Source organism: Humulus lupulus, chromosome 7, assembly GCF_963169125.1.
Source record: "Humulus lupulus chromosome 7, drHumLupu1.1, whole genome shotgun sequence".
Classification (NCBI taxonomy): Eukaryota; Viridiplantae; Streptophyta; class Magnoliopsida; order Rosales; family Cannabaceae; genus Humulus; species Humulus lupulus.
In genome coordinates, this window is record NC_084799.1 from 66,395,025 (window position 1) to 66,422,757 (window position 27,733).

General features: G+C 38.5%; 3 protein-coding genes and 1 non-coding gene across 5 annotated transcripts in view; 3 read left to right on the forward strand and 1 right to left on the reverse strand.

Annotated features, from left to right (window-relative positions):
• The first annotated feature begins 3,140 nt into the window (after window positions 1–3,140).
• Window positions 3,141–3,213, forward strand: TRNAR-CCU (transfer RNA arginine (anticodon CCU)). Its single transcript has one exon. It is a non-coding gene; the product is annotated as a tRNA-Arg (tRNA).
• Window positions 3,214–3,310: 97 nt separating this feature from the next.
• LOC133788235 (protein NETWORKED 4A-like) lies at window positions 3,311–8,062 on the reverse strand. 2 transcript variants are annotated; one of them, XM_062225632.1, is made up of 4 exons: window positions 7,820–8,062; window positions 6,867–6,948; window positions 5,834–5,945; window positions 3,311–5,347 (listed from the first exon to the last, which is right to left on the reverse strand). In XM_062225632.1, exons 2-4 carry the CDS (start codon window positions 6,879–6,881, stop codon window positions 3,636–3,638), a joined length of 1,839 nt encoding a protein of 612 aa, XP_062081616.1. In that variant the 5' UTR covers window positions 6,882–6,948; window positions 7,820–8,062; the 3' UTR covers window positions 3,311–3,635. The 2 variants fall into 2 exon arrangements, with proteins under 2 accessions (XP_062081616.1, XP_062081615.1); XM_062225631.1 differs by having other exon boundaries at window positions 6,867–6,936; window positions 7,820–8,061.
• Window positions 8,063–10,749: 2,687 nt separating this feature from the next.
• On the forward strand, window positions 10,750–14,654 carry LOC133788237 (uncharacterized). Its single transcript, XM_062225633.1, has 4 exons — window positions 10,750–11,987; window positions 12,069–13,059; window positions 13,783–14,294; window positions 14,379–14,654. Exons 2-4 carry the CDS (start codon window positions 12,940–12,942, stop codon window positions 14,518–14,520), a joined length of 774 nt encoding a protein of 257 aa, XP_062081617.1. The 5' UTR covers window positions 10,750–11,987; window positions 12,069–12,939; the 3' UTR covers window positions 14,521–14,654.
• A 3,621-nt stretch (window positions 14,655–18,275) lies between these two features.
• LOC133791801 (methylesterase 17-like) overlaps window positions 18,276–27,733 on the forward strand; it is a gene marked incomplete at its 5' end in the record, with an annotated part of 63,107 nt that continues 53,649 nt past the window's right edge. The window contains 2 exons of the mRNA XM_062229718.1: window positions 18,276–18,484; window positions 18,540–18,670. Coding sequence (XP_062085702.1) covers window positions 18,276–18,484; window positions 18,540–18,670 — 340 coding nt within the window. The remainder of the gene's footprint in view (window positions 18,485–18,539; window positions 18,671–27,733) is intronic.

Here is a 27,733-nt window from a genome sequence, read left to right on the forward strand (position 1 = left end):
TCTGGACCCGAAAACCCGACAACCTGCAAGATCTGCCCAACTCGCATCCGAAAAACCAGAGAAAAAGATGAAACACGTTTTTTCGGGTCGGATTAGGTTGAACCTGACCAGGGCATCGGGTCGGGTTCGGGTGGCGGAATACAGGCCCGAGTATATATATATATATATATATATTTTCAGTTTTTTACTTTACTTTTTTTAAAGATTAAAATCTAAAAAAAATACAAAACCCTAAAAGGACTACTCGACTCTCCCCCAATCCTTTTTCCCTCTCTCTCAACTTCACTCTCTCTCTCTCTCTCTCGGCTCAATCCCCCTCATCGACATCGACTCACCAGACCACGACAACCCACCACGGCAGGCGCCAACCCAAGTCCCGTTCGACCACCACACCACCACGCCAGCCCCCACAGACCAACTCCTCCCCCCTCGCTCTCTCCCTCTTGGTATCCTTCCTCGCTGCTTGGTGCTGTCTCGAGGTCCGACTTGTCCTTGCCGTCGACGCCGCAAGTTGCAGCCAACAACTCCAACTAGCTTCCAGCAAGGGCTTTGGCTGGGCATTGTGTCTGGGCAGTGGCAGAGGTAAAAACAACGAAACCCGACCCAATCCAAACCCAGCCACACTTGCACCCATTTCGGTCGGGTTCGAAATCACTTTTCCCCCACCTGAACCCTATCCCACCTGAACCCGAGAAATCCAAAACTAATTCGGGCGGGTTCGGTATTAGTTTTCTCCATCTGAAACCCGATGAACCCGCTCGATGTGCAACCCTAATTCATGCTCATGTGCATCCCTACCCTAAACTTATTTTGTTCAAAATATTTTTTATTATTAATTTTAATAAAAATTAGGATATAGGATGGCGTAGGAAAGAAGAACGTTAAAGTGCAAATAAATAATAAAAAAAGAATTTGAGAATCGTGCATCTGAGCTTCATCTCATATTTTCATTACGATTTTGTTTTTGTGAGGCGTTGTTGTTGATTTAGAAATGGCAGGTGGAGGGATTGCTTCGGGATCCAGAGTTTATACCAAGTTTCTCAGGCCGCAATCCACAGACCTTCAGGCGGCCGCCATGTGGGGTGTCGCGGCCACCACCGGTGCACTTTGGCTCGTCCAGGTTCCCCACCTCTCTCTCTCTCTCAAACCTAAATTATTATTTTCTTGACCACCAAACACAAATTACGATCGCTTTCTGTTCTTTAAGAAAAAAACTACGGGAAATTTCATTCCAAAATCGTGCAATTTAACTACGAGGTAGTGGAGATTGCTTGGGTATTTTTATAAATATTTGATAGTGACACAAATTTGCAATTTAATTTTTGGTTTTCCCTTCACAAATCCAATAAGCTCGAGTTTGATTTGGTTTCTAGCAAAACGTTGGTGAAGTAACGCATTTTTTCTTAAAAATATATTCACATAATTCGTTTTGTACCAGTAAATGGATTATTAAGACCTCAGATTTAGAAACGTTAAGCTTTCGATCTTAGGTATGTGGAATTATAATTTTGTTCTCATGGATTATGAATTTCACCATTAAAGTTTTGTATATATGCAAACTAGATTTATGAACCTTGTGCTTTTAAACTAACTAGATTCTTGGATCCATATCTTCGTTATGTCTACTCTTCGAAATGTAGTTGGGACTCGAAACTTTCCTTTCTTCAGTTGATACATTTTAATCATCTGGATTCTACATTTCTAATAGTTTTCATGGCTAAAGACAGATCTTGAATAGCTAGCTATACCCAAGAGATAGCTCAACCAATCAGGCACGAAGTCTAAATTCGAGTTCCTTGTGGATATTTACATAGCAATTGTTATAGGTTTTTTTGGTCTCAAATGTTTATAAGGCTAGATAGATAGAGATCCTATTTTCTAAAAAAATAAAAGAAACTACTTGCCATCATTTCAATTCTTGCCCAAGCTTGGAATTAATGATATTAGTTATTGTTACATTGTACTAGTTGGCTTTATCTTAAAAATATAGGAGTTTAGATATGCATGAAAAGTCTTATTTTTCACATGGTAAGATAATAACATATTAGGAGTTAATTTACGCTTGGAGCTAAGTATTTTTCAGCACTGAATGAGATTAGGCCTTCTTCTAACATCATATTTTCTGAAAATGGTGAATAGTTCCGTTTCTTCTTGGATTCTTATTTAGCATTACAAACTGAGCAGATTTTTCTATAAATAACATTCTCCCAATTTGCACATGAATTTGCTTATTTTCTTTTCATTTGCCTGTTTCTTTTTTCATGCTAGGCTTACCTTTTTGACGTGTTTACTTACCCTGATTCATTTTAAAACGTGTAACAGCCGTTTGATTGGTTGAAGAAGACATTTTTTGAGAAAGCTCCGACTGAAGGCCTGTAAGTTTAGATGCATGATCCAACTATAGAGACTATTATAGTCATGATTTTCATTGTGTTTGGCTGTGGAGGTTCTTCTCTGTTTCAATAATATGCTATGCATTTTATTTACAAACATGTAGTTTAAGTAAAAATAATATGTTCATTGAACGAACACTTTGACATGTTTTTTTTTGTCACATACATTAATATCATTCAATTGGTGTTACTGTGTTTTTTCCCTTCATGTGTGCAATTTTCTAGCATAGGTAGTCTAGTAATCTGTGGCACCCAATTTTGGGTACTCTTGAACGACTTTTTCAATTTATTCTTTAAAATAATACCAAAATCTCACTTTTTAATTTTACATTACACTATTTATTTAGTTTTTTCTAATTCATAAATAATGAAACGAGAGGAGATAATGGGAGACGAGATAGAGGTTTAATAGTAATGTCTAGATGTAGATAAGAAATTTCAACAATAAATAAAAAAAAATAGAAAATATAACTATTAAATTTAGATAGAGGTATTAATAGTAATGATATCAGTGCCTTTTAATTTTCTTTATATTTCGAAGATATAACTATTTTACATGTGCTTCATTTATTAAATTAAGTCATTATCTAAAATCCTTAAAAAAAAAAAAACACACGTGGACAGATAACTAAGGGCACCGTTTCATTTTTTTCCGATACCTTACCAGAGGTTTTTTTATTAGACGAGAAACAATTATTTTTGAAAACAATAGAATTATTGTAACTTTTTCTATGGTTAAAACAAAGAGCGCCTGTAGCTCAGTGGATAGAGCGTCTGTTTCCTAAGCAGAAAGTCGTAGGTTCGACCCCTACCTGGCGCGGCATCATATGCTTTTAATTAACCTTTAAAACTTCATTATTAAGTAAGGCTTTAGCAAAGAGAAAGACAAATAATGAAGGATTCGTGGAACAGAAACATAATAAAATGTGTTGGGACCTTATAAATTGCAACCACAACCACTGGTATAGCTAGCCAAACTTTTACATTTGGGCCCGGATCCAAGGCATCAATAATTTAACTGAATAAACTAGACAAGCTTTATAATCCTTGTTCTAGACTTTCAGGGCATTCCAGGCACTCAAATGGTCCCCAAGAAGGGGTTTCTGTTACATCTTGCATTCTATATTGACATATGCATAAGTAAAAGAAACCAAACATTTATATTGCAACAAACGAGACTGTCATAAAGCTTCAACCCAATAGCTAGATAAGCACTCTCGACAAATATATGATACAAATGTTTTACGTTGCCAAAACTGGAACTCGCTGTCGCTTGTGTCCTACAAAGGCCTGCCGAAGCCTTTCATATCCATCCCTGTAATGTTCAATAGAGAAGCACAGCTGCCTTATGACCTCTCTTTTTTCTTCTGCTCCATCCAAAATTTCAACCCTTTGCCTCTCAACTTCCTCCTCCAGTTCCCGAGTTCTTGAATTCAGATCCTTTACTAGTTTTTGTGCCCCTTCAGCCTCTACCAATTGTTTGTTCAATTGATCTATCTGATCATCTCTCGAGCTAACATTTGCTTTAAGTGTCAAAACTCTTGAATTTAAATCATCACTTTCAACTATCAGAGAATCAATGCTCTTATTCAAAGTTTCAATGCTGTTATCTCTCTCTACCATTTCTGCCTTCAGCTTCTCAATTACACCATTAAGTCTCTCCTCCATCTCGGACTTTTCGGCCTTGATCTTTCTAATCTCCTCCTCTAAACACCGTCCCTGGTTTTCTATATCCTTAAGCTGTTGCTCAAATCGAACACGTTCCTCGAGTAATTTAGATATTTCGGCCTTGACTTGTGCTTTTTCAGGAAATATCTTTTGCTCAGCATCTGATACTGCTTGTTTCAAATCCCTGGCCTCATGATCCCGATCGGACAAACTACTCTTCAGCCTTGAAACTCTTTCCTTTAACTTCATAACCTCCCTTTTTTCCACATTAAGCATGGATTTATATGTAGCAACATCTTTCTGAGCAAGTTCAAGCTTGTTCTGCAAAAGCTTTTCAGACGATTTATTTCTTTCAAGTTCATATCTCAAACTAGTAATTTCATTCTCTGAAACTTGAAGCTTGCTTTTTGTGATTCTCAGCTCTTTCTCCAAAGCCTGAATCTTGCTGTCTGAGTTAACATCTTCTTCCAAACCACCACTTACTTGACACACTGATTCTTCTTGTTCCTCGAACTCCATCTCCCGTGCTTCGACCTCTTTCTGTTCTGATGATTCAGGCAAAGATAAATCGATTTCGGAAGACATGCATTTTCGGAGCTCAATCTTCAATCTAGAAATCTCTTCTTCCGAGTTATGAATTTTCTCATTTGCAAACCTTAACTCTTGTTCGTATCCGGCAATTCTAGCAAAAGAATCTTCAGAGTAGTCGCTTTTACATCCCCTTGATGAGCTGCTGCTATCCACATTATCTTCCTCTTGGAGCCGGAGCTTCAGTTTCACTTCGCGAAGCTCATTTTCCAGCTCAAATATCCTTCTTTGCAACACTTGATCACCACCGCCAACATTTCCGAAAAGTCCAGAATAATTGTTGACCGAGGAATCATCAGATTCTGCTTCAGAATCTGTCAAAGTAGATGATTCATCTCCTTCTCTCTGGTAGTTATCAGAGTTGCCACCCGAGCCAAGAAAGAAATCAAAACCAGCCGCTCGTGTACTAGATTTTCGGCGGCTTACCTTTTGATCAGGAGAGGGCCACACAACATTCAGGTCAGTGCCATTATCAGACATTGTAGAGCTCTGGGAATGGAGATCCGAGGGAATGTTCTTCTTCAATTCTCCTGTCACGTGATCATAACGTTCAGCCAGTGACCGGTACATGCGATAGAACTCCTCAACATGAGAAACTAATTCTGGCCGCTTTTGGTAATACATCTCAGCCTTCTTTGCAAATGAATCACCATCTTCCTCAATCAGCTTCAACATCCGTTTCACACTCTTGTCCATCTCTGAAATCAAGGATCGTTTTGTCATTTTCTTGTTCATCATTTGGTGCAAAGAAATCATGGCTCTCAACTTAATTTTTTTTGTCAAATCAATTGATCAATCTATCAATTTTGCAAGGTTTATTGTGTCCCAACATTTGGGAAGTGGGGAATTTAAGGCATCCTACATCACTAGATGATGAACAGAAGAAAGGCTAAAATTATCCAGATAAGACGTTTTGACATATGCCCCATTTAGGATAAGAAACAAAGGTCTGTGTTACCGGAACAAAAAAGCCTAGATTGTAGGGAATAGGCAACAAATGTCGTTTTATAACAAGTCTCTTATCGACAAGAATTGTTATTTCTCAAATGAATCAGCATTAGGCAACAAAACTATGTGACCCAAATTTGGAATTAGAAACTAAAAGATAAATATACATGAGATACATCAGCTTTTTTTTTTTTTTTTCAAAAAATAAAAACTATTAGATATGTTTAGTTGCTTACCTTCAAGATTCTCAAAGAGCCATTTAGAATTTTTAGAATTAATGTGGCTATCCCACCACCAGGAATGGGACTTCTTTGATTCTAGCCTTTTCATGATTTTGTGGGAGTGAACCTGAAACAAGAACCAGCAACATAATTAGTAATTTTCCTGCCCAATAAAGAAAGGAACATGCTCAATTTCACATGTTTAACTGAAAACAAATAATTAAGGGAGGTGGAAGAGTGCTTGCTTAAACCTACTTATTCAACTGCATATATTGCTGGGTACAAATTATTTTAAATTTAAACCTCTCTGGGAGTTTTCATGCTCGTATATGAAAGCTAATAATGACTTACACAAATGACATGCATGATTCAAGTAGTTTACAAAAAGTGGATTTTAGCATATATGCCCCTAAGTTCACTCAGTTTGACAATTCAGTCTATAAGAATTTTTTTTTTAGCAAACAAGTCCTTGTTTCCTTGAGTTATATAAACAGTAGCAACTAGATTTTCATTGTATTTTAAAAAAAATTCTTAATTTGTGAATGATTTTTTTGGGGATCATTTTATACAAAATATTTGGAGGTGTATAATATTGAGAATTTTATTAAATTTATCCATAAAAAAGCATAGAATTTTGTTAAAAATTAATTAAAAGACTTAATTGTTACTTTTTTGGTCAGACTGAATTACTGAACAGCTAAAAACTCAGAGCTATCACGCTAAAAACCATCATAATAAATATATGTGGTCACCACAGAGACACATCAAAGTTGCACAGTTAATGGCAAGAAAAAAAATTATTATATTCTTATTACCAAAATAAAATAAATAATGAACAATGGGTAGTATAAATATTCCTAAATTGAAATTCTTTGAAATCCCTAAGAAAGTGAATTCAAATTCATCAGCAGATGAATGGCTCATGCTTATACATATATAATAGATTATACATTACTTAAAGTTCTTTAAATAGTAAAAGAAAAGAGGAAATAAGAGAGGAAAAAGAAAAAGTAAAAGTAAAAGTAAATGGTGGGATAGCATTACTTACCAAAGAAGTAGCCATTTAGCTACTCTGGTTGAAATTGAAACTTGAATTGGAATCCTCAACCTTGGTATTTCTGCAATATAATCTCCAATTCAATTAAAATACATGTATATAAGTACGACCCATCGAAATGATTATTTATTATTTATTTTTTTCCTTTCGTTTTTTATATAAATGGGATAAAACTCAACTCTCAAAAGTCGGAACAAGTGTTATCCATACAAGAGTAAGACAATGAATCGAATCAATCTGATGTTACAATTTACATCTGACTTGCATGCAGTGGCTCTCTGAGACAAAAACTACCCCATTCACCATTGACACCGACTCATTTAAAAAGGCTAATCAGGCCCCAAGTTCCCTAGGCCTTTCTAGGCCCAAAAAATCACATAATCATATAGTACTCAAAACATTCAAGACGAGCGCGTGAATTACGTGCACAAAATGATCTGTATGAATCAGCGGAAAATTGACTAAACCACAAATGTACAGACTGTCTCGTACAGAGGTCCAGCTATTCCAACCACTCCTTTTTTAATTCTCAGTAAAAGAATCATGTGAATTTCTATTTTTCCGAGATTAAAAAAAAAACTCATGCCGCAGATGAAAACCATGATATAATCGAATCAGTAAAATTGATGAATATGAATCGAAATTGTGTTTCGAACAAAATAAAGAAAGAAGATCATTACGTGTATCTTCGTGATCGGAAGTTAAGAAGAATTGATTTTCAATTTTTTTAATGAATTAATAGAAGAAAAACGTACGAAACGATTTACGTTATGCAATTGAGACGAAATGAAAGTTTTAGAAATCTTGGATTTGAATTTTGATCATGGCATACATAAACGATCTCAAATCCTAATATAATCTGGAAAATATAAATCTATTGATTCATAATTCAAATACTGAGAGAAGAAATAATTTTCATTAGAGGAAGAAAAGAAAAAGCTTACAGGAAAGAGGAGTGACTGATCCGACTGAGAGCGAGAGCGAGGAGCTACCAGTTTCTCAGTTACCAAACTGAAATTTTGTAGAGTTTGTGAACTTTTTCCGGGAAAGAATTTTGGAATTCTTGAAGGTAGTACGCTCCAAGAATAGTTTCAAAAAGTAACTTTGTTCCGTTTTTCTTTTTCTTTTCGTTTCAATCCCTCGCTTTCACATTAAATAGTTAGTCGCTTATAATTTTCAAAAAAGTCAAATACTAATAATTTATCTATATGAGATCATTCTTATATTAATGAAAAAGATTATTATATATATATTAGTATTTCTTTTGGAAAGGCAACTAATAGTCCGCGTTCAGGCTTATAAGTAATGAGTGTGTCTTATATAATCACATCTGCCGGTCCATTTGAATTCTCTTTAATTTACTATGTTACCCTGTGTTGTTAATCATTTAGAGAAACAATATACGATAAGCAAAAGGGTATATTTGTCCCAAACTTTTGTTAACTTCAAAGAATATAAAATCATGAATCTTGCTGAGGAAACAAATTTAGAAAAAAGTATGGGCTACTAGGTTCGTCTCATTATCCCAGTACTACCAAAAAAAAAATGTGGGCCCACCTGAAATTTAACTTGACGCGGCTAAGGAGTAAGAGCATGGGCTGGCAATTAGAGAAACAGGGCCCACCATTACCGCTCCACGAAAAACGGGCACGATATATTTAATACTTGCACGTGGCAAGAGCATATCGTTCGCGATATTTTGAATCGATGCAGTGTGTCCGAAATCACGATAGTTTTTTTTTTATTCGAAAAATAAAAATAAAAAATTGCGATTTTTTTTTGGGCTTATCCGGTGCACTACCACTCTTGAGTATACTTGTGCAACCTTTTTTTTTTATTTCTGGTACTTGATTTTCAGTTTAATTTTTTTTTATATATTTGTACATTATAATTATTTATAATATTTTATAAATTTTAAATTTTTTTAAAATAATTTACTATATTAAAAATAGAATTTAAATATATTATTTTTTACTAACATATAAAATAATTATTCATATAAAGTTATTTAAATTATATTTGTGATATTATAAATTATTTAAAATTTTCTAAAAATTTATAGATTATGTTCTAAATAATTATAATATATACAATAATAAAAAAATTGCCCTAATAATTATATAAATACAGAAATAAAAAAAAAAAATCCGGATACACCAAAAAAATAGGGTGTGGATTGTAAAATATTTTAATATATTTATTTTGTTAAAAATAAAATAAAATTAAAGACATGTTGATACGTGTCTTATAATACGCATGCATTTTCGCTATTTGGCCTGCAATTTGAGGTTGGACAGCCACTTTTCTACATATTTATTTCTTCAAATTTGAATAAGAACAATAAAGTAAAATAAATGATCTCATTTAACACGGGACCCTATAAATAGTATCAATTTTATAATATCACAACTCACTAATCAAAGAAAACTTTGCACGTTATGATGACTTCTCCATTGTCAAAGAAATTGGAAAAGAACCCAAGACCAATTTTTAATTAGTCTTATAATAAGTCCTCATTAAGCATTTTTTGAAGTTAAATTCGTATTTAATTTAAAGTCATTATGATGTTTAAATAAAATAAGAGAAAAAAATGAGAGATTAAAAGTGAGATATTTCATTCTCTAAAAAAAAAAAGTGAGATTTTTCTAGTTAGAATATGGTTATATTCCATACAAGCTAGTGAAATTACACGTGTCAACAACACTTAAAGTGATTTGTGGTTTTAAAAACACAAAAAATAGAATGCTTACGTTGAAATTTGGTAAAGATAGAAAGGTATGAATCATGTGGTGGGATAACTTAGAAACAGCTAATCCTACTACAGCGTTTCTTTTTCCTAATCGAATAAAATTTCTCGTAAATTTGTTGGCGAACAAAGACCTTTTATCCTATTTTTGAAAGAAAAAAAAAAGAAAGTTGACAACTGAAAAGCAAGGGAAGAATAGTTTGTGTATGGGCCCAGCCCAATCGAAATGCACAATAAACGTGCCGAGTTGAGCCATGACTGCATGGCATGTGATTGTGGACTGAGTTAAGTTAGTGGTCCAATACGTGTGGCCCGATCCGTTTAGACATGTCACTTGTGCCCACATAATGAGGTGGTGGTGGTTTAAACAAGCCTAACGTGTCAAGAATAAATAAAAAGCATTAGATATCATTTGGGTATTTATAGTGTCAATGAGTATCTAGGGTAGTACTAATCCTAGTACAAGGGTCAAACAAAGAGGATGTTGAAGAATAAGAAGAAAAATACGAGAGAGGGAAGGAGAAAGTGAAAGGTAATAATAATAGGGAATTTCATTATTTATGTCTAATAATGTCTAAAATTACCAAAAAATCCCAACACTAACAATATTTTCAAATTAATGCTAAACTTTTCCCTCATACCCGAAATACCCTTCCCATTCAACCTCAGCCTTCTCTCTCTCAGTCTCGGTTTCTCTCTCTCTCAGTCTCACAAAAATCCCCCCAAAACCATCGAACCCCCACCTTCGTCGAGCCGTCGAGCCCGCATCTCCGTCGAGCCCCCACCTTCTCCGTCGAGCCCCCACCTTCTCCCATTTCTCCGTTGATCTCGAGACCCACTGCAAACTCCCATTTTTCTGTCAAACCCGTGACCCACGGAGCATATTTCCTTCAAAGTTTAAAAAACAAAGGTAAAATCTTGAACCTAAGTCCATATTTGCTTTGTATTGTTGTTGAATCTGTGATTTGTGGAATGGGTTGTCCGATTTTGTGGGAAATTTTTTCTGGGTTTGAACCAGTGGCTTGATAGGTTCGATTATGGTTCGATAGTAGGCTCGATAGGGGTAGTTTGAACAGTTCGATGATGGATCGATAGGAGCTCGATAGATCTATGGCAATATATGAAACTAACTCGATAGGATCGATTATGGTTCGATAGTAGGCTCGATAGAAGCTCGATAGGAGCTCGATAGAAGCTCGATGGATATGTGGTATATATTACAAGGGCTCGATAGGTTCGATAATGGTTCGATATTAGACCAGACTGTAGCTCGATGGTTATTTATGTAGACAGATTTTTCTTAGCTCGATAGGCTCGACACTGGCTCGATAGGCTCGATAAATTTAGGTTGTTGATATTGCTCGATGGAACTTGATAGTTGCTCAATAGGGTATGTTGCAGCTCGATTATATCTCGATAGAGATCGATAGAGCTCGATGACAACTTATTTCAGTGTTTTTATGAAATTTTTTTTATTCTGTTTTCTTACCAATTTTTTTTCATGTGTTGTTACAGATGCCTAAGTTGCTTGTTCCATTCAGTGATCACTTTCCTGGTCGAGTGACATATCGGGGTAGTAGTACTTTAAATCACATTAAGACCAGGTTTTTGGAGCTCGGGCTGCTTGAAAGGGCTAAGGAATCCCCTTTCAAGCAATTCTTTTTGGCTTCGGAGTTTAATTTCTCCGGAGTCTTGGTGCATCAACTGTTGCTGAGGAAAATCGCCAGCAACAACGAAGATGAGGTGCATTTTTTCTTGGGGTCGAAGTCTTGTAGATTCGGCATGGGAGAGTTTGCCCTGGTGACGGGGTTGGATTTCAGTGCCTTCCCGTCACCAGAAGAGTTGGAAGGGCGTAATCTCAGCGACCGGTTGATAAAGGAGTATTTCAACGATGCTGAGAAAGTAAAGCTGTCACAGGTGGACCATGCTTTCAAGACTTGTACGGTTGTGGAAGATGTGTACAAGCTTGGTCTATGTCTGTTTGTTGAGGGGGTTCTGAATGCCATTGAGGGCAAGTTGCACATTTGGTGAGATATTCTAAAAATTGTTGAGAATGTAGAGTAGTTCTTCAGCTATCCATGAAGTACTCTTATAGGAGGCTGTTGCATTATTGTAAGAAGGACATGGTGAAGCAAAATGCCAACTATGATGCCAAGAAGGATGCCAAGGTGCAGCAAGAGTCCAAATACAGTATGTATGGTTATGCCCCCGCCTTACAGTACTGGGCATATGAGGCTATCCAACAGCTTGCGGTGGAGCTTGTTGTGAGCTTGGGAAACATGTTCCTGAGGATGCTTAGTTGGTCGCATCGGAGGAACAAGGATTTCACCAAGTCCGTCATCGCACCGATATTATTGAAGAAGAATGTAAGTTATGTTTTTTTTTCTATCTATATGCTTATCTTTTATCATTATTTGAGTTAACCAAATGTTTTATGTTGTTTGCAGTTAATTGTTCTTCCGATGTTGAAGCCTCGGCTAGCAGAAAAAGACTATTACTTGTCTTTGACTGAGGGGAGATCTTCCCCTTTATCCTGGGCTTGGCCAGGATCCCTCGGAGACTGATGAGGAGGAGGATGCGACTTTTGAGAAAATGGCAGAGAAAGTTTCTCAGGCTGCTGAGGCAGCCAAGATATTTGTTGATGCTGCCCCGGGGGAGGAGGTTGTAGGTCCCACCCCTCCTATTGCCCCAGCCTCAGCCCCAGCCTCAACCTGTGCCCCAACATCAGCCCCAGCCTCAGCGTCAGCCCCAACACCAACCCCAACACTAGCCTCAGCCTCAGCCCCAGCCTCAACCTGTGCCCCAACATCAGCCCCAGCCTCAGCGTCAGCCCCAACACCAACCCCAACACTAGCCTCAGCCTCAGCCCCTGAGCTCGCCGACTTGATTGAGTGGTTGGACAGAGTCGAGGGTCGACAAGAGACCCTCTTGAAGAACCAGTCAGTGATCTTGGACGTACTCAGTCAGATCCTGACATTTATTAAGGAGAAACCGAGGGGGTCCAATGAAGATTCAGAGTCAGAGTCATTGGATATTCCGCTAGACTATGTTGATGATCCAACGACGCCTCCTACCATCATTGTGACACCAGATGCTGAGACTCCGGGAGTCGTTATTGTCAACCCTGAGGATGTTGCTGGGGTTTAGTTTCAGAGGGCTAGACGCCAAAGACGCAAGCCAGATTGGTTTGAGGACTATACGGATCCCACGAGGAAAAGACCTCGCACTGCTGCAGCTGCACCAGCAGACGAGGCTACACAAGAGGCTACACATGTGCTGGACCCTCTCAAGAAGCCAGATCCCAAACAATATAGGACAATGTGCAAGTGGCTTCTTGGAGACATGCCCAACAAGACCCCGCGGGATGTAAAGACTGGGAGTCACGGTCCAGCGTGGTTTCTGACGTTGAAGACACCCCAGTCGTGGCTCAATGATGGGGTAAGCCATTTATACCTAATTATGGACTGTTTTCAATTTTACATGTTTTATTTTTACTGACTCGATGTGAGCTCGATAGGAGTTCGATAGTAGTTTGACATGGATGTTAAAATAGGGGTTGTTCTTTACTGTTTCAGAGTGGCTCGATGTGAGCTCGACGGAGCTCGATAGGTAGTTCGATAGGGATGTTAAAATAGGTTGTTTTTTTTACTGTTTTAGACTGGCTCGATGTGAGTTCGATATGAGTTCGATAGTAATTCGATATGGATGTTAAAATAGGTTGTTTTTTACTGTTTTAGACTGGCTCGATGTGAGCTCGATATGAGTTCGATAGTGAAATTTCCCTTAAAAATAGGGTTTTTCTTTACTATTTCAAAGTGGCTCGATGTGAGCTCGATGGAGCTCGATAGGGAGTTCGACAGGGATGTTAAAATAGGTTGTTCTTTACTGTTTCAGACTGGCTCGATGTGAGCTCAATAGGAGTTCGATGGTAGTTCGATAGGGATGTTAAAATAGGTTGTTTTTACTGTTTTAGACTGGCTCGATGTGAGGTCGATATGAGTTCGATGGTAGTTCGATAGGGATGTTAAAATAGGGTGTTTTTTACTGTTTTAGACTGGCTCGATGTGAGCTCGATATGAGTTCGATGTGAGCTCGATGGAGCTCGACAGCAGCAATTTATAATAGTCTTTGCTAATTTTTTTATCGTACTCTCTTTTGCAGCATATTGATGCGTCAGAACACATGCTTTGTATGCGTCGCAAGTATTTTCCCAATATATATCGACAGAATGCAGTTGTGATGAACAATTATTTCTCACAAGTGATACCTGCCCGATATGATCAGTACAAGCAAACAGCCGACAAAACAAAGTATTATTGGGATGCTGACATTATGTCCATGTTGACCGGCATCGAGCAGCAGTTTCTGGCATCTTGGGGAGGAGTTGAGGATGTATATTGGTGCCAGAACTATGGACAACAACATTGGTTTGCCATTGAGGCTTCCATTTCTAGTTGGACTCTGACTGTTTACGATTCGGAAAACTCGGTGATTAGTGACGCAAAGCTTGAGGATATTATGAGTCCATGGTGCTTTATGCTTCCTTCTCTGTTAATGCAGAGTAAACTGTTTACTGATAGCTTGATGTTGAAGATTCCATCAGCAGGAAATAGGCCGCATCGGTTCACATTGCGTCGCAAACAGAAACACGAGCTCCCTAAGTCAAAGAGAAGGTAACAAACATCATCTTCATACTAATTTTGTTTCTAACTAAATTTATAGTAATGTGCACTTAATATTTACTTTTTTCTTTACAGCGGGGATTGTGGTGTGTATGCTATCAAGTATATTGAGCATCTAATGGTCGGTCTTCCATTGGAAACTATCTGCGATGAAAATATGGAGGTGTTCAGGAACAAGTGGACCACAGACTTGTGGTATCAAAATTTGTTACCTTGATGATTGTATATATATAGGGTCTTTACATGTACAGTTTGTTGTTCATATTTTTTTTATAACTTTCATGGGCTGTTATTGAGCTAATATCAAGCTATATCAAACTATTATTGAATTATCAAAATTTGTTACCTTCATGATAATCTTGTATACGGGGTCTTTACATCTCCAGTTTCTAACTGTTATCATTTTTTTTATAACTTTCATGGGCTGTTATCGAGCTAATATCAAGCAATATCATTTTCATATCGAACCATTAACATAAATTTTAAGAAAAATCAAATAAAAAGAGTTTATTAATACAACAAGTTCAAATGGGAAAAAAGAGTTTAAAGCTTAGCTTTGCATGTAGCCCTGTTGTGGCCAAGACCACCACACATGCTACACTTGCGCTCTTTGCGAATGATTTCTCCATTTGATGGAGTGCGGTTTGTCTTCCTTCTTCCCACCTTACTCTTCTTCGGTCGACCAACTGGTTGTTTTTCAACGGGAACCCCAACTTGCATTTTCTCTATGTTCTCAGGAACTTCCCAATCATCCTCGTTGCCAGTTAGGTAAATTGTTTCTTTGTAAGACTCCCTCCACATCTCAGTAGTGTAATATGGTGAACACAGTGAGTAAATGTTGACATTGCGCAACATGGCCGCAGCCACACCATGAACACAAGGGTAACCCATTATTTGAAACTGACCACAAGAGTATGATTTGGTCATCAAATTCACCTCACCATCACCTTCTGGGTCTACCACATGAAATTCAAACTGTCCAAGAGGATGGACTTTCAAGTACCTTGCATCATCCGCAATGCCTGAGACATCTTTCTCATATATTGTTGCTAATTTGGATGTGCACTTCTCTACCTCCTCACAACGCGCGACAAACCATGACTGAATTGTGAAACGAATGAATTCCACAAAAGTAGTGACTGGGAAGGTTCTTGCGTCTCTGGTTTTGTTGTTGAAACTTTCAGCGTAGTTGCTTGTCATTACATTGTATCAATTCCCAGGAAAGTATGCACGAGTCCACTTATCGAAGCCAATACCCTCGAGATATTGAGCTATGGCAGGATCCATTTGCTTTATATTGTTGAAGAACCTGTGAAATTTTGACTTCCGAAATGCATATGCCGCATTCCACATCTCCTTGTGACAGTGATCGGTCTTGAACTTAGTGATTACATTCATACTTATGTGATGGTAGCATGCGCCGTGGTAGGCATCAGGGAAGACCAACTCAAGAGCATGAATAATGCTAGCATGCCTGTCTGATACAAAAGACAGATTATCAACAACTCCAATGGCTTCCTTCAATTTCATCATGAAATACTTCCAAGAAGCATGATTCTCACTGTCAACAATCGCGAATGCAATTGGATAAATGTGGTTATTCGCATCCAATGCGACAGCACACAACATGTGGCCACCGTACCTTGACTTCAAGAAAGTGTCGTTCACACATATAACAGGACGACATGATGTAAATCCCCTTCTACAAACTCCGAGTGAGAAGAAACAGTAAAGAAAGCGACCGTCATCTGTGACAAAATCAGTAATTGTACCTGGATTCTTTTGCTGCAGCATGTACAGGTAAGAAGGTAACTTGGAGTACGATTCTTCAGGTGTCCCCCTGACATAACCGAGTGCCTTCTCTCTGCATCTCCAAGCCTTCATATAACTCATATCGATCCCAAAATTATTCTTCATATCCTCCTTTATGCTGTTTGGTGGATAGCTAGTGCCATTAGTAGCATATTTGTTCTTGATAAGGTGCCCAATGACAGAAGGTGCTGCTTGACGGTGGTCTTTTTGTCGCAATTCTAGTGAGCAAGTATGTACACTATTATAAACAGTGATCTCAAACATCTCTGATCGCGCTACTTTTTTCCCTCTTATTCTCCAACCACAATCAGGATCCTTGTAGGTGATATACAACACATCAGTACCAGACTTCTTAACCATAAACTCAAAATTATTCTTCATTGCAAAGAGAGCCGCTTTGGTTTTCAATTCCATCTTGTTCTCAAATGTCTTCCCAAGATGTAATTCCCCCAACGCTACACCGGATGAGGGTGATTCAGAACGACTACAAGCTATGATATCTTCTTTTGTAAACATGGGAGCACTCCATTTTCTGTGATCTTCTGTTGAACATATTGAAATGTTCCCTGTATAGTTATATTCTGTTCCACCAGGACGACTAGAGCTGGTGCCAGGTGTTCGACGTCCTTTACTTGGTGGGTTCGTCCGTGCAATATGACGTATTGGTTGTTCTTGTGCTTCTTCTACTTGCAAATGTTCAGCTAATAGATCATCATCCACTGAATTGTCTCCTAAGTCCTCATTGTGTTCAGCTACCGGATTGTCATTCACATAGGGGTTGTACTCATACTAGTTGTCCCTCAGGTCACCAATAGGAAATCCTAAAGTACTGGCTGCTCCCTCAGGTCCGGGAGTGGAATATGGGTCTGCAATGACAATCTTTTTAACAGGAGTGACACACAAGGCCAACCTTTCTTTAGATGTTACTCCTAAGAATGCACGGACACCAAGATCACTTTCAACATGAACGGGTGTAAATGGTTGGTCGTCGCAAGTGTAAGGAACCTCCAATTTCAACTCATACATCTGTTTATCAACTTTAAGTTCCTTGTGCAATATGTCAAGAAGTTGCAAGTACGTTATAGTATCCTCCATCGGTATCACCATGCATTGAGGGTTCTTGAAAATCCACTTATTCCCTTGTAATTCCCAAACACCATTGTAGGGTACAAAAACGTAGACAATAGAGCCTGTGTTGGAAAAAAAAACATTAACATTGTCAGGAAAACTGTCATTTTTTCAGAAATACATTAAAAAAGAACATTATCGAGCTTTATCGAGCTATCATCGAGCTTTATCGAGTTCTCATCGAGCTCTTATCGAGTTAGCATCGAGCTACCATTTCTCAAAACTGAACAAAAACCTAACCAAACCCTCTATCGAACCGCATCGAGCTCTTATCGAGTTAGCATCGAGCTACCATTTCTCAAAACCGACCATAAAACCTAACCAAACCCTCCATCGAACCCTATCGAGCTCATATCGAGCACATATCGAGAAAACCTAAACCTATCGAGCTCAAATATTGTAGGGTCCATTCGAACCCTTATCGAGTTTTCATCGAGCACAATCGAGCACTAAAACCCAAACCTATCGAGCTATAATCGAGCTCACATCGAGCTACATCGAGCTCTTACAAGACCTTCTTCTACATACCATCGAACCGTTATCGAGCAAAAAAATTGCAGAAAACCCAGAAAAACACAGATAGCGGAATCTCTCAAAAAATCCCGAAAAATACACCAATATAGGCTCAGATCTGTTCAAAATAGCCAAAAAAATGTAAACAAATAATACCCAACACATAAAATGTAAAATCTTATTACCCATGGTTTTTCTCCTCCAAAAACTCTCAAAATAGATGTTGCCTTTGATATTAACGACTTCACAGAGACAATGGAGATGACTAACAATGATTTTGACAAGAAAATTATACAAAACTGTAGGTTTTATGGATGATTTCGTGAGAATTAGAGAGAGAGAGGGAGGAGAGTGGAAGAGAAGGTTTTGTGATTTTTTGATATAATGGAAGGGGTATTTTGGGTATGAGAGGAAAGTTTAGCATTAAATTGAAAATATTATTAGTGTTGGGATTTTTTGGTAATATTAGATATTATTAGACATAAATAATGAAATTTCCCTAATAATAATAATAATAATAATGGGAACCAATTAGGACTACACTTCGTGCTAGTCCATGGATCAAGCCATGGAGCCTGGTGCTTGTACAAGATCCGTGCTCTGATTGAAACTTCGGGTCATAAAGTCACATGCCTTGACCTCAAAGGCTCAGGCATCGACTCTGCTGATCCAAACACCATTTTTACTTTCGCTCAGTATAATTGCCCTCCCTCCCACCCAACCAAAAGGTAAACACTCGGCACAAACACTCTATTCAGTAGTCAAACATATATGTATTGAAAGGGTTTTCTTTATTTTGAAGGTAGTACTGGTGGGACATAGCGCAGGAGGGCTTAGCCTTACGGATGCAATACATAAAAATGCTGAGAAAATTCTTTTTGCCGTGTTTGTTGCTGCTAACATGATGAAAAACGGTAGAGATGAAAAACGGTAGAAATGACGAACGTATATTAATTTCAGTGTGTGGATAATTTTTTGTTTTGTTTTAACGGTTTTTTATTTTTTTCTGTTAATTTTAATGGAATATTTTTATATTTAATTGTATATTGTAAACATTACTTAAACTTAAATAAAATTAAATAAATAAATAATTAAACAAATTCAAATAAGATATTTATTTAGATATTTTAAAATAATAATTATTTAAAAATAATAAAACCATACATTTTATAACTTAAATAAAATTTAATTAAACTTAATATTGCATTAAACATATAATATATAATCTTTTGTTGTTACTACAAAATTAAAAAATTATAACAAACATAAATTTAAATAAAAATAAATAAATTAATTGATTAAAATAGGATATTTTAAAGAAATTTTATGATAATTTAAATTAATAATTAAATCATACTTATTTAAAAATAATAAATGCATACATATCATTTTTTATCTTATAAATTTGTGTGATAGTTTATTTTTTATCAAGTGATTGAAGTTTTTTCTTTTTTTATCAAATTCATCAAATGACATTGCGAAATACATTAGAAACTAAAAATAGTTGATGCATGTATACTATTGTCTATACTATAATTTTTTATATTTCTATTATTAATTTCTTTTTAAATATTATTATATTATATATATATATGTCATGTAGTCATGTAAATATATATCTATGTCAACATTGTGTTTAGAAGTCATATATATGAGATTATTGATATAAATATTTATATATACTATAGAACTATAATTATTTTTATTTTATATATATTTAAAAAAAATAATGAACTAGTTTTTACTAAAATTATAGATAATGTTTATAACTTTAAAACTAAGCAAACGTGCATTGCACGTTGCTTCTACCTAATATATATATATATTTATATTATTAATTTCTTATTTACTTATTAATTGATACATATACATACTATAAATCACCCCTTAATACCTGTTTTTTTTTTTCTTTTTTACAAAATTTTATTTTAGACTTAGTTGAGCTAGCTTTGGTAAAATAAAAAAAATAATATAAAATAAAAATAAAAACGCTTCACTCACTATTATTTCTTGCGAAAAAGTATAAGGGGATTTTTTACGTTTTTATTCTCTCTTTCCATAGTTTTTTTTTATCTTCCCACCAAAAAGAGTTAAGGGTACTCATGTTAGAATATTTATTTATATGGTATATAAAATCAATTTGTTACAACTAATTGATTTAATATATCAAAGTCAATATTTTATTTATTGACATATATTTTAATTAATTGTCAACATTATTTGTTACCCAATTTTGTTTGTTACCCGATTTTCCATATCCCAACTGAATGAGAGATTATCTCAATCTGTGGCAGAGACTTTGATGGAATGTTTCACTCTATAAATATAGAGTACTGGTCCCCAAGCTCACTACTCATTATTCTGTCTTTCAGTAACTCCATCTAATAGAGTTAGTGAGAGTTTGGAAGCCTATGTACTCGTTCTAATTTATTTTCTTTTCTTTTGTAGATGTAGAGTTGTAGATCGAGATTATCAATAACAATAGCTGGAGGTACATATATTCGTTCCTATAGATTTTATAACAATCCGTTTATTCCGCATTAGGATTGTTATGCATCTAGATTAATTTTTAATCTAACATTTGGTATCAGAGCTAGGTTTACCTCTGCCTTGATTATCTTTCCATGCTTTATAATTACACATTTGTTTTGGTCGTATGTATATCTATAAATATATTGTTCAAATTTTCGTTGCTCAATGTAATTATAATTTTTTTTTATTTATGTTTATAATATTTTGGAGGCAATTTTATAAATATACTTCGGCTGCCACATATATATATATGTTACACCCAGATTTTGAGATAAGAAGTTATGACCTCGAAAAATGGGCTCGTTAGGTGTGAGCTCGAAACACATACGGTCGTCATATGATTCAACCGTCGAACCTCTTTGAAGTAAACGACGACCTCGAAGATGTGTGACCTCGAGTGTGCTCTGAGCTTGCAATGGTCATGGTATGACATACTTTTCCATGATTGCTTCGAGCGAGATAGATCGAGCTCGGGAAGTACAAGCTTGGATGTGACAACATCATCAGCTTCTATTTGTTCCAAACATACCGCGAAGTCAGGCGATGAGCTCGTGGTTGACTCATAGTCTCGGCAAGTTCAATGCCAATTGCTGATCTCGAAGATTTGATGAATCATCTGGGATAACCCATTACGTGTGAACATGTTTATTGTTGTACAATCCCAATATTTAAGAGATATCATTTAATCTGTTATCCGTTCCCAATCTTCATGGGATGTTTCCATGTATAAAGGAAATAATGCATTAAATAGCATTATTTCAATTGATTTACAGAATATCTTCCCAAAATATGTGGGAATGAATTCTGCAACCTTCCCTATAAATAGAGAAGGAAACATCATTTGTGGAGGACTGATTTCTGATTTCTTGAGAGAAAATTCTGGGCAACTCTTCTCTGAAAAGTTTCCAGAAAACTCCTAAGTCTTAATAACATAGACTCGTGGACTAGGCAGAGTTAACTGCTGAACCACGTAAAAATCCTTTAGTTTTCTTCTTATTTCATTTGCTCAAATATTTTATTGTTTAATTGCTCTACTATTTAAGTTGACGAAAAACGGCGTCAACAGTTTTGTGCTTTCATTGAGAGCCATTAAACTGTACGTGCGTGAGTCTGTTCAGTCAGAGAGCCTCCCGAATCAACAATGGCAGCAAATGATCCCAATTTTCATGAGGAGGAAATTTTAGATGAAGTTGACTACCCTCGATGCCCTGGAAATCAACCTATGGTGAATTCGGACCTTGGTGAGAGGAGTGGATCATCCGACTCTCGGGGACCACTAGCCCCCAGGGACGACGAGGACATGTACTACAATCCTAAACGATATGTCCCGATAGAGGAGCTCAAAAATCGTCAACTGCATAAGCAGTTGGCAGAGGCCAAGAAACGTAATGAGGAGCTAGCCAGACTAGCTGCTAAAGCGTAGGCAGTTCAAGCCCCACCTCTGCCAGAGGCCCAGGCTCCACCTCCGCGGGACGTTCATGTTCCACCATGTAGGCCTTGAGGGTGGCCACGCAAAAACGCTGCCACCCGAAGAGCGGAGCAACCTCCACCGCCAGCAAAGTAGCCTGCTCCGCCGAGGCCCCAGAGAAGTAACCAGGCTGGAGGTCCTACCAACCCAACTGCGGAGGCACTGGCTGGAGTAGGGAATAACCGAGCCCCCTTGGAGGCTCGGACCCAAAATCCTGGTAATGCGCAGAACGCTGCAGAGCCTGATCGAGCAAACTCAGGGCCTTTTAGGCCCCGTAATGGATGGCAGCCACCATCACCAATAAGGCACCCACCATCGCCAATAAGGTATCCCTCACCAACTCGGAGGAACACATAATCGACCCATGGTGATAGGGAAAGGCGAGCTGGGTGAAGGTGTGGAAATTGGGAGACTACTAGGGAGCATAGGGGTCCCCAACCCACGAGAAGCCAAATGTCTCGGTCTCACACTATTGAGACGAGGCAATCAGCAAGAATACTATCTCGGAACAACCATGCAACGAGCCATGTCAATGAAGGCTCGGGAGACACTAGATCAGTCAGTATATATGACCAGGAACGTAGAAACACTGGGAATCGAAGAAATCACCCAAATTTACGAGAACATCTGAACCATAATCGGGGGAATGATAATCCATCGAACCCAGATCTGAGGGATCATCTCAATGGGCGCAAGAACCCTGCGCTAAGGCATGAAACTGGAGTTGTAATCAACGATAACCAGTTCCCGCTACTTCAAGTCAGACCCCCGGTAGATCCAGCCCAAGAAAGGATTGAACAGTTGGAAAGAGCGTTCAGGCTCTTACAAAACGAACGAGGTAGGGAACGGGATGAAGAGTTCGATGAAGAACTCGAGCCCTTCGCCCCGCATATTTCTAGCACCTCGTTTCCTCAAGGATTCAGAATTCCTCATGTCCCACCATTTGATGGGAATTTGGATCCGTATAGTCATTTAAGCACGTTCAACACAATCATGCGAGCCAGTAATGTGGGCTACGAGCTCAGATGCATGCTGTTCCCAGCCTCGCTCACGGGACCAGTGAAGAACTGGTTTAAGAAGTATAAGAGACATTCGATTGCTTCTTGGGATCAATTATCAAGAGATTTCAAGAAGCAATTCAAGGCCATGGTCGGCATTAGGCCCGAGGCGTCTGCCTTGACCAATGTCCGAAAACAGCCGAATGAATCACTGAAAAGTTACCTCACGAGGTTTAATTTGGAAGTTGCCCGAGCTTGTGACGTCGACGACAGTGGCCATTTAATGGCTATCCGAGTCGAAGTAATGCCTGGAAGTCCTCTCTAGGAGGATATGCAGAGGAAGCTCGTAAGGTCCCTAACCGAGTTCAAACGACGAGCTAAGAGGTTTGTTAATGTAGAAGAGGAGAGGTCAGCATTGAATATGGCCTATCAGCCCATTACTACAACAACAAACGCAAACTCTGCCTCGACCTTGGCGGATCCTACGACCTCAAAACCCCCTGGGGACAACCCTTCTAAAAGAAAGAAGAATGAAGGGAATAATCCCGAGGCAGAAGGGGGAAATAAGAAGAAAGAGGAAAGATATTTCTTCGTATACAAGGTGTATACCGAGCTCAATGAGTCTCTAGAGAATATCTACCTGGCTAATGAGAACCAGGTCCCTTTTAGACGGCCTGACCTTATGAGAAATCAAAAAGCAAAAAGAGACTCCAGCAAGTACTGCAGATTCCATAGAGATATCAGACATACAACCGATGAATGCAGGCAATTAAAAGATGAGATCGAAGGCCTGATCTCGAGAGGATATTTCAGACAATATGTTAGGAATCAAAACCCCAATCAGGCTTCCACCAGCCAGAGGGCAGCAGCAGCACCGCCTGCCCAGAACAGCAAATCCCGAGCACGGGAAGATGAACGACCCCCTCTGATTGATGGAGAAGATGTTATAACCATCTCGAGGGGACCACATATTGCAGGATCGGGTAGGAACGCCCAAAAAAGATATGTCAATGACCTGAAAACTGGTGACGGGTCCCCTTACGAACTCGAACCCAGAGCTCCAAAACAACAAAGGGTTGAGTCTCAACCCATAACTTTTACTGAGGATGATGCGTCTCACGTACAATTCCCTCACAACGACCCGCTGGTCATCACCCTTCAGCTCGCAAATAAGAGGGTACATCGGTTCCTAATTGACAATGGGAGCTCAGTGAATATCCTCTACAAGGCCACTTTAGAAAAGATGGGACTCACGCTTTGCGACCTAAAGGCCTGTGCAACGACATTGTACGACTTTTCAGGAGAAGGGATTGCCTGTATGGGATCCATCGAACTCCCCGTAACCTTGGGAGACTTCCCAGTCTTGACAACCAAGATGATGGAGTTTGTAGTGGTGGATCTTCCATTGGCCTACAATGTTTTGCTCGGAAGACACGCCCTAGTAGGGCGGGGGGCCGTTTCGTGCGTTAGGCACCTGGCCATATAGTTCCTGACTTCTAGTGGCATCGGGACGCTAAAAGGAGACCAACTCACTGGCAGGGAATGTTACAGCATTTTCGTGAGAGGGAAGAAGCAGACAAGCACACAAACGCTTGTAGTAATTCAGAGTAAGGATGGGACAATTTTCGAAATAGATGAAGAGATTGATCCAAGAATAGAAGAAAGGGCTGACCTCGAGCCCCTAAAAGAACTCGAAGAGGTTGATCCCCCAAAAATTGTGAAGGTAGGGAAAAACCTTCAAGAAGAAACAAAATATCAATTAATTTGCTTCTTGAAGAAGAACCAGGATGTTTTCGCATGGTCATATTCGAACATGGTAGGAATAAGTCTGAATGTGATGAGCCACGCCCTTAACATCGATATGAGCTTCCCCCCGAAGCAACAAAAACGAAGACTCCTAGACGATAACAGGAAGAAAGCCCTGAAGGAAGAGGTTGACAGGTTGAAGGCAAACCAATTCATATGAGATGCCTTCTACCCTGATTTGGTCGCTAACCCAATACTAGTTCCAAAGCCTAACGGAACATGGCAGACCTATATCGATTACTCCGACCTCAATAAAGCATGTCCTAAGGACTGCTTTCCCCTACCTCGAATCGATCAGCTCGTAGATACCACAGTCGGGCACAAACTTATGTTGTTCATGGATGCTTATTCTGGATATAACCAGATTGCCATGCATGCCCCGGACCAAGAGCATACGAGTTTTGTGACAAATAAAGGACTATACTGCTACAATGTCATGCCATTCGGGCTCAAGAATGCTGGAGCCACGTACCAACGACTCGTAAACATGATGTTCTCCGAACATATAGGTAATAACATAGAAGTGTATGTTGATGATATGTTGGTCAAATCAAAACATAACAATAACCAAGTGGACGACCTTGAAGAATGCTTCGCCGGGTTGCGAAAGTACAACATGAAACTCAACCCCCAGAAATGCTCTTTTGGAGTATCATCAGGGAAGTTCCTGGGTTTCATTGTGAACGCGCGGGGAATAGAGGTTAATCCTGACAAGATCCAGGCGTTGATTAACATGCCCTCTGTAACGCCCTGGATAGCCAAGACCGCTACACTGTGTACTTATAAAGGTGCAGGACTTGCTAATCAAGTCATTTAGTTAAAAACGTGTTACTGAAACCATAAATGTGCTAGGGTTAAGAAAGGTTTTGGTTTCAAAAGGTACGTTTCATATAATTAAACATTTTACACATGGGATCCCAAAAGAAATAGCGTTTATAAGTCAGTTTACAAAATTTCCAAAATACAAACAACCACCAGCCTCTCTAAGGGCAAAACAAACGTTTATGGTTCTCCTGTTCCTGTCTTCCCCTCAACCGTGACGGCTGAGCAGGTGATCATGTACATTCTGCTCTCAAAGCTCTCCAAATCAGGGCTGATCAAGTTTGCCCTTGCCTTTACCTGCACCACGTAGCACCCGTGAGCCTAGGCCCAACAAGAAAACATATCATCACATAACAAACAACGATAACAGTTGAATAACCCTTTAAGCATGATCATTTACTTAACATTCCACATTAATCACATAGCATGTAAACATAACCAAAGATTCAACTAATCAACACTCAGCTATTCAGCTCAACAAATTCACCAACCATTAATAACAATTAGGTTACAAGATAATTAAGGCCGACAACTTAGGTCGCACCCTCTGTTTATCCCACTGACTTCAGCCCGCTTAAACCGAGCTCAGTGCATAATAAGCTGTCCTCGGCTACCAGTGGCCGAGCCGTGCCCTGTGCGCAAATTAAACTTTGGCACTCTTAGGCCCTTCGTTTACTATTTACATGGCATGATACCATCCTTTATAAAGCATACAAATCAGGGAGCTCTTATTCCCACTATGAATCCACAACCAAGTGCAGTTTTCTTACCTTTAGTTCCCAAGTGTACTAACTACGTGCGATGCCTCTTCAGCAAGATCTGATCCCCGAGCCCTAGCTTAATACCTAGTCACAACCAAGATAAGGCATACCATCAATAATCGTAAAAGGGCTCCTAGAAAAAGTTCTAGTCTCTGGAACATTGAACTCCACCAAACATGATAATAGATTCAATCCCGAGCACCCTAGGTTAAATTCCCATGCTTAAAATCCCAAAATCCCTTAAGGGCCACGACTCAAGCCTCCCATGCCGCGGCATAGCCCCCAAAAAGATCCCATCAGAGCTCAGAACTAGACACGGGCGGCGGCCTTACTCAGACCATGCCACGACCCGCCCTCCATCTCCAGCATCCATCAGCTTCAGAGGGCCGCGGCTCACCAAGAACTATGCCGTGGCCCGACCCCTTCGAACCCAGAAAATCCTCCATTTTTTACTCTCAAACCTCACTTAAACCCATCCAAAACTATCCCAATTCCACAACTCAATTATCCCAAAACTTCCCACATGATTCCAGCAACACAACCCAGCTGAAACCTATACTAGAAACTCATTAATAACTCACTTCAATCTCTGAAACTCACATGCTCAAAAACATCAAAACCAGTCATGCAAACTCAGAATTTAAACTCTAAATTACGAATTGAAGCTTACCTTCTTTGATGAACCAACTTCCTTAACAATCCTGAACTATAACCCAAGCTTTCAAGCCTCAATTCTGCCCTTCAACACCAAAGTTCATAAACACTTCAAAACCCAGCTATAACATAGAATTTTAATCACCATGCTTCAAGCTTAAATCTTACCTTAGTTCTTGGCTGAATCCTTAGCCGAACTCTGGATTAATCCTTCCAAATTCCAGCCCAATCCACTAAATTCCCAGCTGAGTTCCTTAGGTTCTAGTGATTTTTCCTTTAAGAGAGAAAGGAAAAGAGAGGGAGGGTCGGTTCCTTATGTTCCACTATGTTCTGAGTCTCTTACTTAGTCTATCTTTAAGTGGTTAAGTTAATCCCAAGGCTCGGGGTGCTGGAAACGTCCCCGAGGGCAAAATAGTAAAATTCCCCAGTATTCCCACCTAGACTTCTTAACCACAAATATATCTCCAATTATTTATTTCCATAACCCAATAATCTAAATAACCATCAAATACTTGAAATACCCCTTGACTTGTCCAAAGTCAAGTATTAAGCCCCGTTGTGACTTTCCCGTTACCTAGCTCCCTAGGATCGCCTCAAGTCGCTTGTTGCAGATTCACTCACATAATAATGTGGTTCTCACAAATATAACATATAATCACATTAACATTTACATAACCATACAAGCATGCTTATCATATAATCATGCATTAAATCAATAAATTCACACATAAACCAATTATGCCCTCCCGACACACTAATCAAGGCCCTTAAGCCATATTATTGATTTTGGGTCGTTACACCCTCACCTCGAAAGCATAAATATGTCTAGAGTTTGACTGGACGGATGGTGGCATTAAGTAGGTTTATCTCGAAATCTACAGACCGCTGTCTTCCATTTTTCTACCTTTTGAGAGGGGGCAAAAAATTTGAGTGGAC

Bases quoted from the DNA above. Each gene is read 5' to 3' on its own strand.
- LOC133788235 (XM_062225632.1), bottom strand. The intron at 5,348-5,833 runs GTAAGCAACTAA...CCTTGATTTCAG, and splicing joins GCTCTTTGAGAATCTTGAAG to AGATGGACAAGAGTGTGAAA.
- LOC133788237 (XM_062225633.1), top strand. From the start codon at position 12,940: ATGTGCAAGTGGCTTCTTGGAGACATGCCCAACAAGACCCCGCGGGAT. The intron at 13,060-13,782 runs GTAAGCCATTTA...TCTCTTTTGCAG, and splicing joins AGTCGTGGCTCAATGATGGG to CATATTGATGCGTCAGAACA. The intron at 14,295-14,378 runs GTAACAAACATC...TTTTCTTTACAG, and splicing joins CTCCCTAAGTCAAAGAGAAG to CGGGGATTGTGGTGTGTATG.